We start from the raw sequence: 14892 nt of genomic DNA on the forward strand, positions 1-14892 counted from the left end.
ATTCCTCCATAAGGGCTCACCACGGGATTACTTCGCCATGGGATGGGCACCATGAACTCTCCTGGTCTCCTTTGGTGTACCCTATTAACATGAAGACGGCTTGCTGCATGGAAAGCTGGCAGGCTTATAATGGTTGGGCTAAAAGGTGGGGCATGTCTCCCATGCTCAGCTTTTCTCTGGGCAAAGTTGCCAGTGTCAAATTCAGGCAGTGACCAGCAATTGGGGTGCTACCAAGCTTGCAAAAGGGTCAGGGCTAGGGAGCAGAGAGGTCTGCAACCAGTGGGCAGAGGCTAGTGTGCCTGCTACTGATGGATGAAAGCCATCCAGTTTCTTCTGCAGCATAAATTGAGTCCTGTGAAGGTCTTACACACCTCAACACAGCTTGTGTCCCTGGAATACCAGAGCCCATTGAAAGAAATTCCCAGATAAAGAAATCCTGAGTTGGGCACTGTGACCCATACCTGTAGTCCCAGCACTTTGGGAGGTTAAGGTGGGTGGGTCACCTGAGGTCAGGAGTTTGAGACCGGCCTGGCCAACATGGTGAGACCCCATCTCTACTAAAAATATAAAATTAGCTGGGTGTGGTGGCAAATGCCTGTAATCCCAGCTACTCAGGAGGTAAGGCTAGAGAATCACTTAAACCTGGGAGGTGGAGGTTGCAGTGAGGTGAGATTGTGCCATTGCACTCTAGCCTGGACAACGAGAGCAAAATTCTATCTCAAAAAAAAAAAANAAAAAAAAAAAAAAAAAAAAAAAGAAAAATTCTGGCTTGCAGCTCACAACGTATAATATAGATTTATGCAGTTCAGCTGCTAAAGGTGGAATTTGGCATGTGGATTCAATAAATTGGCTAGAATACAGCCCTATCCAAAAATAACATGTAAAAGAATATTAACCATTGGGGCTTTCTCTCTAGGAGACACAAGAGAATTCATGTTGAATAAGTACCATAAAAGTTTTAGAATGTGGCCCCAAGCATATTAACACATGTGTCTGCATGCAGTGCCAAGAATGAATTCCCCTACTACTTCATACTCTCAAACACAATTTGTAAAGTGGTATCCATTCTCACAGGGTAGGACTTTTTGCCTGTAAGTGTTCATTTACACTTAGGATAATTTATGCTTTGGGGCTGGCAACTGACATTGAGGGCATCACTTGAAATATCAGGCATTTGTGAAAAATTGGAGGAAAAAAAAAAAGAGCTTACATGAAACTATGAGGGAAAAAAGAAAAAAAACAGGACACAATTGTAAGAAAACGATTCAAAGATTAAAAAGCTTCTTTTTTTTTTAAAAGTTCAAACCTACAGAAGAGTTAAAAGAGTAGCATAGAAAGCATCCTTATCCTCTTCATGTAGATTTTCCAGCTGTTAATGTTTGCAACATGGACTGGACCTTCTCTCTTTCTCTCTCCCTGTATGTTTTTTTTTGGAACGATTTGAAGGTAAGTTGCAGATATCATGACAATTTAGCAAGCATTTCTTAAGAATAAGAATGTTCTTCATAATACCATGATCATATATAGGAAAATTAACACTAATAATTTCATTTAATATACAGTCTATATTTCAACTTCCCAAATTGTCTTTAAAAAGTTTTTCATAACTTTTTCTTTTTCATTCAGAATCTAATTTAATCTAGTGTGTGAAGGTCCATACATTGTATTTGGTTATTTTATTTTGTACAGACACTTTTTAGTAGTTTAAGTGTTGCTTTTTTTTTTTTCCTTTTAGGTGAAATTAGCCTCATGGAATCCAGCATCCTAACTTTTCAGACATGGTTCTTAGGTCACAATAACCTTTCTCCATGTGGTCATTCCCTGATGACAATGAGTTCTTTGGTGGAAACCAGGAGACAAGGTGAGGGAAACTTTATGGGTAAGGAAGGTTCCACAATGGTAGGAGACAAGAATTTAGGTCTAAGAGGGGCAATCTTTTTTTTGACCTGAGTTACTCACACAACTCAGTCCTCTCATTTCCCACTCCCTTCCATGTTCTCTTTTACTTTTTATAACTTCTGGCAGGGTCTAGTGTGAATAAAAGATAAAGTTACTATGAGGTACTTAAGACAGGGGCTTTGCCTGTGTCGACCTTTTTCCTTTTAAATTTCATAAAGACAAAGAGAAACAGTAACAATTACACAGTCCCCTTTGCCTATATTCCCATGTCTCCCCGCAGTTTCCTCATTTGTAAAAATGGAGAAATTAATAGTGTACAGTTAAACATATGGCTCAGAACAAAGCCTGGCACAGAGAAAGCCTTACAAGTGTTAGCTGTTGCTGTTGTTTTTGCCTTTATTATTAGACATGGCAATCTACTTATACTGTAAGATTGTTTCTCAACTACAGCCAATGCCTACTGAAAGAAAAAAATCACCCAAACTGGTTTAGCTGGTTTCCAGAGTCTAAATAGGCAATAGATGGAACAACAAATACTCATTAAAACAAACAGCGGTGGGGCTGGAAGGGTGCAGAAGCCTGAGAAGGGAAGAAGAAGTGACTGGGGGGTCAGCAGGTAAGGGAGGGGCAGTGCCTCCAAACTTTTCTAAGATCCGATCTGAAGATCCCTTCCTTGGAGCTCGGTATTGACTTTCTAGCTGTCCCTAGATTTCACTACGTTTCCTCAAGGTTAGCACTACGCTTTAGAAGAAAATAATGCTGGCAGAACTTGATTATGACATATACAGATGAAACCAAATCTAAACAGAGTATCCTCAGCTTCCTAAAGCACAAATACACAATTCATCCTCTTTCTGCAATACATACATGACACAATGTATCATTCAGGTCATCTTCTCACACATTTTGAACAACTCACCTTCTCCAAGGGTCCTCTGCAGCAAGTCATGTTTGGCTTGAAGTTTTGTGATGAGATTACTGCCTTCCAAATATTCTCTGAGTTTCTGCAAAAGGCAAGAATAATTTTTAAGTTTTTTTTTTTTTTTTTGAGACGGAGTTTCACTCATGTTACCCAGGCTGGAGTGCAATGGCGCGATCTTGGCTCACCGCAACCTCCGCCTCCTGGGTTCAGGCAATTCTCCTGCCTCAGCCTCCTGAGTAGCTAGGATTACAGGCACGTACCACCATGCCCAGCTAATGTTTTTGTATTTTTAGTAGAGACGGGGTTTCACCATGTTGACCAGGATGGTCTCGATCTCTTGACCTCGTGATCCACCCGCCTCGGCCTCCCAAAGTGCTGGGATTACAGGCTTGAGCCACCATGCCCGGCCAATTTTTAAGTTTTAAAGATTATTCAATGTCAAGGAACTTTTCATAGATCTAAAATCCAGCCACTTTGATCTTCCAGATCCTAGAAACTTACTACTTGAAGTGTGGTCTGCGGACCAGCAGCATCAGCCAACCCTTGGGAGCCTAGAAGAGATGCATACTCTCAGGTCCCGTCTGTACCAGACCTCTGAAAATTAGAACTGGCACATTAACCAGCAATCCTGGTGAAATGTGGATATTAAAGTTTAAAAGTACTGTTTTTTTGTTTTTTTAATTTTAGAGTTGGGGTCTCACTCTCTTGCCCAGGCTGGAGTGCAGTAGAGTGATCTCAGCTTACTGCAACCTCTGCCTCCTGAGCTCAAGTGATCCTCCCACCTCAGCCTCCCAAGTAGCTGGGACTACAGGTGCACATCATTATGCCTGCCAGCTAATTTGTGTGTGTGTGTGTATGTGTGTGTGTATGTGTGTGTGTATTTATCTATCTATCTATCTATCTATCTATCTATCTATCTATCTGTATGTTTTATAGAGACAGGGTTTCGCCATGATGCCCAGGTTGGTCTCAAACTCCTGGGCTCAAGTGATCCTCATACCTCAGCCTCCCAAGTGTTGAGATTAAGGCATTAAGTCACTGTGCCTAGCTAAAAGTACTGTTTTAGAGAAGTCCTCTAACTCCTAAATAAATCCTAAACTCTTTCCGTGACTGACTGAATCTGGAGCTCTGCTGGTAGACGGGAGTCTATTTTAATAAAAAGAACCCCACTCGATTCTGATTCGATTATAGAAGCAGCCCTTGGGAATCCTAGATCTGAGCTCTGTAGAGTGGCTTGGGAAGTGGCGGGCGTACCATGAAGTAGAACTGTTCAGTTTCCTGCTGGTTGGCTCTTCGCTTGGCGATGCTGGGCTTACTCAGGTAGGTTTCAGAGACAGTGGACTTCACAGATTCTGTGGAACGACTATGCTGGAAGCATTCAGAAACATCATAGTCCTCGATGGTGACCATATCTTGTATTGTCTGCAAGGTGGCTTCAGTCGTTTTCTTAACCTGGAATCAGAAATACATTTTTCATGTTAGTACATTTTTATGAATACCACAAACAGAGAAAGTCCCTTCTGTCAGGCAGAGATGAGGACACAGGCCCTGCTCCCACCAAATTGACAGTCTATTAGGAGAGAAACAAAGGGAAAAAAAATAGTCCATATCACCAGTTTAAGGGAAGGATTTCTTTAAAATCATCCTAAGGAGGTTATCACTTTATATTTCAGTCCTTTCAAATCTCATATATTACTGGGTAGTCTCTCAATCACTTTGTCTTAAATAACATTTTTAATTGAAGTCAAACTACATATAGAAAAATACACAGATCATAAGTGTGCAGCTTGATGAATTATCACAAAGTGAACGCACCTATGTGAATACCAATCAGACCAAGAAGTAGTATATTAAAAGCCTGCTTGTGCCCCTCCTAATTACCATATACCCGTACCTTCTCCTCCTCAAAGTACTAATGAAGTGTATTTCTAAGATCAGATATTAGTTTTGCCCTTTCTTGCACTTTACATGAATGAAATCCTACAGCATGTATTTTTGCCTTCCTTTTGCTCAACATGAGATACTCATATTTCATTGGTATTCATTGTACGAATACACTGTAATTCATCCATTTTACTATCGGTAGATGATTTATTTTTAGTTGCGGGCTATTTTGAATAATGCTGCTATAAACACATTTTTGTTTGGTCACACATATATGAATAGAATTGCTTCTAAACTGCTTTCCAAAATGATTGTAATTTATATTCTCACCAGCAGAGCGGAAGAATCCCTGCTATTCCACATCCTCATCAACAGTTGGTATTGCCAGTCTTTCTTTTAAATTTAAACAATTGTGTTGGGTGTGCAGTGGTATCTCACTGTGGTTTGAATATGCAATTCCCTGATACATGAGATTGAGCACATTATCATATGTTTAAGGCAATTTGGATCTCCTTTACTGAGAACACTTTGTTAAAATCTCTCACTCCATTTTCTGTTATGAGTCTTTTTCTTAATGATTTGTTGATATGGATGTGAGTCTTTTTGTAGTTACATGTGTTGGAAATATTTTTTTCCCACTCTGTGCTGTGGTTTTTTCCTCTTTCAGTAGTGTCCAGATGAACAAAGATTCTAATTTTAATGTCATGCATTTATCAATTCTCTCCTTTCTGATTAGCTTTTTTGTGTCCTATTTAAGAAATATTTTCCTATCTCATAGCCAGAAAGATAGTGTTTTATGTTATCTGTTAGGAGCTTATTTATTTATTAATCTTCTGGTAGCCTTTTTTTCACCAAAGGTCATATTCCACCTTTGCTTATCAAAGTGTAATGTTAATTGATAGCTTTTTCCTTCTCTCACACAATATAAAGAGTTTAGAACACCTTAACTCATTTACTCCTCTTGATTTGTATGCTATTTTTGTAATGTATTATAATAGAATATATGTAAATATTTATATATATTTAAATTTAAAACATTATTATTTTATATAGTCAATATTCATTCACTATCATCCACGAATTTGTTACATTCTTTGATCTCCATTGCTTATATTTTAAGGGTACCCTTTAAAAATTCTTTTTAGTATGTGTCTGTTTTGTTGACTTGACAGTGTCTTTTATTTCACCTTCATTTATTAAAGATCTTTTTCTGTGCAGCAGTTATTTTCTTTTTGTATATTAGATATCACTGTACTCTGTTGTGGCTTCCATGTATCTGTTGAACGAGAAGGTTACTGTCAGTCTGTCACTGCTTGAAGAAAATCTGTTTTCTTTTTCCAGCTGCTTTTATAATTTTCTCTTCATCTTTGGGTTTCTACATTTCACCGTAATATATCTAGGTAAGGATTTAAAAAATACATTCTGCCTGGAATTTCTTGGACTGCTTGAATTTGTGTGATGTTTTTCATAGGCTTTGGTAAGTTTGCAGCTTTCATCTTTTCAAATATTGACTCTATATTCTACAATTTTTCTTTCTGGGCTGGGCACAGTGGCACTTTGGGAGGCCGAGGTAGGTGCATCTCTTGAGGTCAGGAGTTTGAGACCAGCCTGGCCAACATGGTGAAACCTCATCTCTACTAAAATACAAAATAGTCGGGCGTGGTGGTGTACGCCTGTAATCCCAACTACTTGGGAGGCTGAGACAGGAGAATTGCTTGAACCTAGGAGGGGGAGGTTGCAGTGAGCCAAGATCGCACCACTGCACAAAAAATTTTTCTTTCTGGGAGTTCAGTTAGTATACTAGATATCACTGTGTTCTCTATATCTCTTACTTACTCTTCTGTATTTTATCTTTTGTTTTTTGCTGGTGTATTTTTATTATTTCTTCTGATTTGTCTTCTACTTTGATGATTTATTTTTTAGCTCTCTCTGATATTAAAATCACCCACTTTTTAAATTTTGGTTATTTCTCAGTGCTAGAATTCCTATGTGGCTCATTTTCAAATCTGTTATTTCACTGCTTATGATTTCCTGATGAAATCTAAGCTTGGCTTTTACCTCTCTGAATACTGTAAGCAGTTCTTTCATCATTTATTTCTGATAATCCCCATATTTGGAGTTCCTGTGGGTATGTTTCTATTGTCTATTATTTCTTCTGGCTATCACTCATGGTCTTATCTCCTCGTCTAATGATCTTTGGTAGATATTTTTGTAGAGTTATTTGAAGTCAAAGGTGAGGTTATCCTCCAAAGAGAATGTTTATTTCCCCAAACCATTAGGGGCACTAATAGTTCAGAATCTCTGGATTTTATTACTGTTCAAAATATTCAGTGCCCTTCCTTTTGGGAAGATATGGTTCCCTGTCACAGGTTTCAGGCTTGACCATGCATCTTGTCCTAGACAACGGAATTTGAAAGAATCAGTTGAGTGACCCAGTCCACCATTACAGGAAGTGGAAATCTTTTCAATTACTTTTTTTTTTTGAACAAAATAATGTTTGGGAAAGAAACAGTAGCAATTAGTACTAGTTTGGATGCTTAGAAGGTCATGTGATGGAATTAATATTTAAAAAAAGAAGGCAAAGAAATTTAATAGACAGTCATTATTCCTATTGTTATTCCATTACCCTATGCATAATGCAAAGGGTAGATACTGTTGGGAAAAAAAGCATATTAAAGATCATTAAAAATACTGTAATTAATTACTTTAAGGAGGTTATTATGTATCTACAGACTGAATTAAAAGAGCCACCATCCTACACTAGTCAAATAGGTTCTTGGGGCTTGTAGACAAATTTCTAATGACATTATCATGCACAAGTTTTAAAAGCACTATATTTCAAACAAATAGATGTGAAGATAGTGTACTCTGAGAAAAGTGTACTTGATGACTCCAAACGTGTTTGATGACTCAAACATAATATCAGGATATATGAAGAGTCTCCATAAAATTGTAAAAATGAGAAAAAAATAGTTTTTCTAAATTAAGACACTTTTATATAATATGTGCTTTAAAATATTTATGCATAACTAAGTTAATGGCTAAATATTAAAGGTAAGTATTTGACTATGTTATCCACAACTCCATAAATTTTATATTTATAATACTTAAAAAAAATGGAAGTCTTTACTTGTGCCGACATATAGTAATTAAAATACTATAAAGTAAATGCCATTACTTCTTTATTCAATTAATCTCTTGATGTTGACAAATGTGTAAGAAAACACAGGTGAAAGAGTATATCATGTTGTCTGAGGAAGTCATAGAAGGCACCATTCATTTAATACATTTTGAGCATGTATTAAAGGGTGAGTAGGTGTTCACCAGAAAAAGGCATTCCAGGCAGAGGAAAAAGTGGGAAAAGAGAGACCCTGGTATCCCTGGGCTATAACAAGTAGCCTTTTATGAGAAGTAGGAGTGGGCAGCATCAGGAGAAGATGACTAGCTAATAAAGGCACTTCCTATTGTATGATACTGAGGTTAAAATTAAAAAAACAAAACAAAAATAAAGGCCCTCATATACCACACTTAATTGAGAATCAACAGGGAGCCACTGATACCCAGAAGGGACAATTTAGATTTACATTTTTAAAAGATCCCAGAATTGATGAACAATAAAAGGGAAAGAGACAGAAAGCTGACAGAAAGCTGGAAAGTTAGTCAGGAGACCCTAGTTCCATTGAGAGATGATGAGACCTTGATCTAACAAAGTAACAGTAGGAATGAAAATGATGGGACATACTTGAAAAACATTTAAGCAACAGCAGTAGCAGTTAATCTTTTTCAACAAATGGCTTGTTTGCAAAACTTCTGGAAAGAACAACAGCTTCTTTTGCTCTGGAAGGCAGAGCAGAACTTCCAAATACACACAAATATTCTGCAGATGCTGGTGAGGTGAAGTATAAGAATAACTTGATGTAAGGTGCAATAAGGTGCTCTGATATGTACCTAATTAAAACACAATGACAATTAAAGGAAAACAATGACAAAAAAAGCTGCTAAACCAAAAAAACCCCAAATCCATCTGAACAACCAAAAAACCCCCCAAATAATCATGAACCAAAATAAACATTTGTAGTTTGTCTTCAAATACAGTCAGTTCTTTTTTTCTGTGGATTCCATATCCATGTATTCAAACATTCACAGATTCAACCAACTGTGGTTCAAAGATATTTGGGGAAAAAACAATAAAAAATAATAATGCAACAATAAAAATAAAAATAATACTGTATAACTATTTACATAACATTTACATTGTTTTAGGAATATAAGTAATCTAGAGATGATTTAAAGTATACAGGAAAATGTGTGTAGGTTATGTGCAGATATCACAGCATTTATATAAGGGACTTGAGCATCCTTGATTTTGGTATCTGCAGGAGGTCCTGTAACCAATCCCCCTTGGATGCCAAGGGACAACCATAATCTGTAAATTTGTTGGAATTTTGCAATTAAAGTGTGCTCACTGAGTTTATGAGACAGACAGTTACATAAGAATGTTTCACTAGAACCACATTCTTATGTATAGGAAACCAGAGAGAGCAGCATTATCAAATGCACACAAGGAATACTTATATGAAAAATCACAATCAGCAACACCATTTTTCTTTTTTTCAACTTCCTTCTCAGAAGCAATGGTGTCACGGTTAAATCTGGAAGTATCAGGAATAAAGAATGTGACAGAAGCCACCAGATACGATGCTGGGACTGCATATCATCCCATGGGATGCTGGCAACAGACAGTAACAGCAGCTTCTGACACACACAAGCCATGTTAATAAGTCTCCGGGAGGAACATAATGAGGTAAATATGAAACAGCTAATATGAGCCTTGTAACATCTCTCCATCAGCAGCAGCAAAACATGGGTGGGTTTGGTGGAAGCAGAGGCCAAAGACTTGACAAAGGATTCGTAAGAAACCTGAGAAATGCACTGCACTGAGGAAACTGCCCAGGTGACTTGAACTCTAAGCTGCGGGTCAAAACGAATGAGGGAGAGGTGACTTCCGTGGGCTTCTGTGGATTGGCTCTGTTACCTTTGTGTTACCAGGATATTACCATCACTGGGAGAACAAGACAGCCATTTCAATGGTCTCATTCCCTTGTTAGCAGACTAACAGTGAATGCACTGTTAGTCTGCTAAGGCAAACCAGGTACTGAGTGGCTTAAACAGCAGAAATGTATTGTCTCACAGTGCTGGAGGCTAGACATCTGAGATCAAGGTGTTGGTTTGCAGGGTTGTTTCCTTCTGAGGGCTGGGAAGGAAGAATCTATTCCGGGCCTCTCTCCCTGGCTTCAAGATGGCCATCTTCTAAGTCTCTTCCTATCATCTTCCCTCTACCTGTGTCTCTGTATCCAAATTTCCCCTCTCCTTTTTATTATAAGGACACCAGTCGTATTGACCTTACTTTAATTTGATTATTTCTGTGAAGACTCTATCTTCAAATAAGATCACATTCTTAGTCACTGGAGGCTAAGACTTTAACATATGAATTTTCAGTGCAGACACAAATCATGCCATAACATACCCCATGTATTTTATGGCACTGTGCCTTGTGCCTTGCACCTGATGTAGTCCTATTCACCCTTTACGACTCATCACTCATCTGTGAAGGGACCCTCATCTCCTTCCTCCACCTCCCCACTGAACTACTTCCTCCTTGCCATTGCTGACCTAGAATGTCTTTCAATTACAGTGCTGTGTCATTTCAGATGTGCTAAAAATTAGCAGAAAGGAACACACACACACACACACACACACACACACACACGGAGACATTGGGTCAATGCCATAATTAATTAGCTAAGGGTACAGAAACTCACAGCCAGAACAGGCCACAGAAGGCGAGAGCACAGGCAGAGCATCCTGCCATGGCCTTCCTTCCCTTGCTCCTTGCACCCTAACATGGGTGCAATGCTAGTGACCCTATCCTCTGTTTTGGGTAGCCATTACCAGATCTGAAAAAACAGCCCAATGTTTGCTGTCCCACAATTTTTTTTGTGTGTGTGGGGGGGGCAGGCGGTGAGGGGGGAATGTCACATCATCATTCCAGAAGAATTCACACTAATAACTTCTGTACTTCCATTTAAGGTAATGTTTACAAATGCTGGACTGTCTTGTCTTTGAACAAAATTCATTCTCAGCAATGATATATCAAAAGAAGAAAACATCGTCACTGCTCAGGTCTCTCAGAACAAAGCCTCTGCCTTCCCCTATGTCTCAGGAAACCTGTTTTCCTGCAGCCCACCCCTGATTCTGATTTAACGACCCATATGGGTGGACTTGACAGTAAGTGTGGTCTAAGGAGCATGATCTTAAATCAGTTTCTCACAAGCACTTGCCACACTGTTTAGAGGTTTATATTTCCACCTATAGTGGAGGCAACTTGAAGTCAGTGATAATTTATTAATCTTTATACTTCCACGGACTAGCACGGTGCCTGAAACACAGCAAATTATCAGAAAAAGTTCACTGAATGAACAGTGAACATTGAAGTTATCCTTGCAAATCATGGATGCCAAAGAATGCTCAATGCATCAGGGAAAACGAGTGATTTCTCCTCTGAGAGTCATCCTGAGCTCTGCCATTTTCTTTGGAGTGCCCTATCCCCGGACTCATTTTTACACCCAGCCTAGAAATTCTCACTTCTCTTGGATCGAGGCCCTCCCTTCAGTGAGTTAAAGCTTGCTTGAAATGAAAAATATAAATGTGTGTTTACAGTGAAAGACAGTTGATCCTATTTTTAATTTTGGCCAAGAAGATGATGTCACTTAAGGGACAAATAGCAGTTATTTTTTACTTAGGATTTTCCTGTTAGCTCATCAGTAGACGGTTACAGGTAAGTCAAAGATACTTAAATCAGCAAAAATGAAGTTAAGGCCACAGAGAAGATCTAAAACAGCAATTATAATTAAGTGGTTATCAAGCTTCACATCTTATATCAAGTCTCAAAAGACCCTGAGAATTGCCCATGAGAGTTTGATCACTGATTGACATGACCTGGGATTCTGCTGAGGTGACTAGTATGATGAGAAATTTTTCTACCCTAGGTAGGAGGTATAACTGAAATATCTTAGTTCCCTCAATTTCCCATGCCATGAAAATTGTCTCAAATGTTTGCCTAAAATCTTGCTCATTATTGTTGAAAATCTCTTGTGTAAGTAATGTATTTTTGGAACAGTCTGTGAACTACTCCTTGGCAAACTGCTGGTGAAAGACTAAATGGTGCTGGGAAAATTTACGTGGAGCTATCTATTCATTCAACATTGTCGCAAGTTGGCTGAGAAATCATGGGCTTCTCTCATTGTACGTTCCCCTCAGGGTGGTAAATCTACTATAATTTAAGAGAGACTAGTTGTTTTATATGGGAGAAGGTTTTACTCACAGCACAGCAGTGACATGCTGATGAAAACTTTATTTTCTGGACCAAATACTGGGACAAATAGTCTGAAAATGGGACAATCTACTAAAAATCAACACTGTCCTAAAAAATACGAAAGGCGTCGTTGCTCTCCTTAAAGTAGTTTTTTCTCTTTCTTTGGCTGTGTATACACAAAGGGAGGAATGAGAAACTTAAAGAAATGGGAGCTGTAATGAATGGGGAATTACTCCAGAGGCTAGCTTGGAAAGAATGAGGCAACAGGAATGACCCCTAAGCAGAAATCCCTACAACAAGGTTAAATGCACACTTGGAGAAAGCAGACAAAACAGTGCAATATTAGGTTGGAAAGGGTTTAGAAAATGTTTATAATGAGAAAGGTATAAATGATTATTTAGTTTGCTTTTGAAATGTTGCCTTTCAGAGCAATGTTGGTCCAGGTGGCTGAAATGAATAATGTAAGACAGCTGTGGCTCTCACCTATCATCCCAGCACTCTGAGAGGCCAACATGGGAGGATTGCTTGAGCCCAGGAGTTCAACCAACTTGGGGAACATAGGGAGACCCTGTCTCTACAAATAATAAAAAAAGTAGCTGGGCATACTATTTTGTTTTTGAACAAAATTCACGAATAATAAAAAAAATTGAAGAATAATTCAAAATTGTTATTTGTAATAATAATTTGTAGAGACACTGTCTCTACAAATAATAAAAAAGTAGCTACTTGGGAGGCTGAGGCAGGAGGACCACCTGAGCCCAGGAGGTTGAGGCTGCAGTGACTGTGCCACTGTACTCCAGCCTGGATGACAGTGGGGCCCTGCCTCAGACAAAACAAAACAAAAACAAAAGTAATATTTATTAATGCTGCACTTCAAAGTTTTAATAAACAGTTATCAAAATAAAACAATAATTGGGAACAAGGCTGTGTGGCAGCAGGCCCTGCTTTAATTCCACATGCACAACACACAGTGGGCACTAATGAATATTCACTGACTGATCAGATGGAAGTTGGAATCGTGAGCCTGAGGTACCAAGGATGCAAGTTTGCAGCATAATAAAACTCGAACCGCATTTTTAAAAGTTCAGCAGATAAATGTAAAGTTGTGAAGTGACAATAAATATCACAATTCTTTATGAATCTTCATCAACCACAAATTTAACTAAGCCCTTCTCTAACCTTTTAACTTTTACTACTTGTAAGTATACTGAGGCCATTTCGCAAGTGTGTACTGCTCTCTTTGTTTTAAGGCAGGTGATACAAACCCAAATATCTTTAAGGGCCAAGCAAGCCATGAAAATGAGGTGAGTGGGCTGAGTGGAGAGCATGGCAGACAGGAAGCACACATTCTGTGTCTAAGGGAAGCCAGTTATCATTCTGTAGAAACACAGGTCTAGTGTGATCAGTTCATCTAATTTTTAAAGAGGCTGGATATTGATAAATATACATAATAGTTTTGAAACAGAGTCTTGCACTGTCACCCTGACTGGAGTACAGTGGCACAATCTCGGCTAACTGCAACCTCCACCTCCTGGGTTCAAGTGATTCTCCTGTCTCAGCCTCCCAAGTAAGTGGGACTACAGGCATGTGCCACCATGACTAGCTAATTTTTGTATTTTTAGTAGAGACAGCGTTTTGTCATGCTGGCCAGGCTGGTCTTGAACTCCTGACCTCAAGAGATCCACCCACCTTGGCCTTCCAAAGTGTTGGGATTACAGGTGTGAGCCACTGTGCCCACCCTGCACATTGATATTTTTATGATAACTTCCAGTTTTTAAAGGACAGCAAATAACTTTCAAAACCCAAGCAGTGTAGAGCAAACAAAAGTTTTCAGGCCAGGAGTGGTGACTCACGCCTGTAATCCCAGAATCTTGAGAGGCCAAGGCAAGTGGATCGCTTGAACCCAGGAGTTAGAGACAAGCCTGGGTAATGTGGTGAAATCCAGTCTCTATGAAAAATATAAATATCAGCCAGGTGTAGTGGCGCATGCCTGCAGTCCCAGCTACTCAGGAGGCTGAGGTGGGAGGATCACCTGAGCCCATGAGATTGAGGCTGCAATGAGCTGTGATTGTGCCTCTGTACCCTAGCCTGGGCGACAGTGAGACCCTGTCTCAAAAAAAAAAAATTTCATGGGCCAGGTATGGCCTGTTGCAGATGGTGCCTACTATTTAAGGTATTCTAAGATTTGGTGAAAAGGTTCATGTTCTGTTTAGCTGCACTGTCCATGCTTTTTAAAACTTGGGTGAAATTCTCAACTGTTTTTTGGAGGTGGGGGAGACAGAGTCCCATTCCATTGCCCAGGCTAGAGTGTTGTGGCGCAATCATAGTTCAATGCAGCCTCAAGCCCCTGGAGACCTTCAGTATTTATTGTACTAAACCACAGTAACAAAACCCAACTTGGCTCTCAAAGCTTCTTGTTGAATCACCTTACCTTCTCCATCGGTTCATCGCCAAAGAGAACTGGGGTGATAACCAAACTATTCCATCTCCCAAGGCACCTTGACTCTATTGAAATATCTTTTCTTCCCTCTATTTTTATGGTATCTGCTGATTAGCAAAAATCTAATTTAAATCTCACTTTCTTTGGGAATCCCATTCCACCACAGTAAATTTTCTTCTGTGTCCAACAAATTGTAAACTGGTAGTCATGCTCACAAGAAACAGAATAATCCAGTTCATTTGCTTCTTCGGCTAATGTTTAAAAATTACTTTTTAAGTTTTATTTTGCAGTCAGTAGGTTTTTAAAATTTTATTTTAAGGAATTAATATTTTTAAGTGAGCAGTGTTTTTCCCCTTAGATTACTCTGTAGCT

The 14892-nt window shown here is 38.9% G+C and overlaps 1 protein-coding gene across 3 annotated transcripts in view; it reads right to left on the bottom strand.

The window, feature by feature from the left end:
- SRGAP1 (SLIT-ROBO Rho GTPase activating protein 1) overlaps positions 1-14892 on the bottom strand; it is a 324767-nt gene that overhangs the window by 65797 nt on the left and 244078 nt on the right. For all 3 annotated transcript variants that reach the window (XM_017507317.2, XM_017507316.2, XM_037730968.1), the window contains exons 9-10: positions 4076-4273; positions 2819-2903 (exon numbers count right to left, since the gene is read on the bottom strand). In XM_017507317.2, the coding sequence (XP_017362806.1) occupies positions 2819-2903; positions 4076-4273 (283 nt within the window). The remainder of the gene's footprint in view (positions 1-2818; positions 2904-4075; positions 4274-14892) is intronic.

This window comes from Cebus imitator, unplaced genomic scaffold (genome assembly GCF_001604975.1).
Source record: "Cebus imitator isolate Cc_AM_T3 unplaced genomic scaffold, Cebus_imitator-1.0 Scaffold372, whole genome shotgun sequence".
Lineage (NCBI taxonomy): Eukaryota > Metazoa > Chordata > Mammalia > Primates > Cebidae > Cebus > Cebus imitator.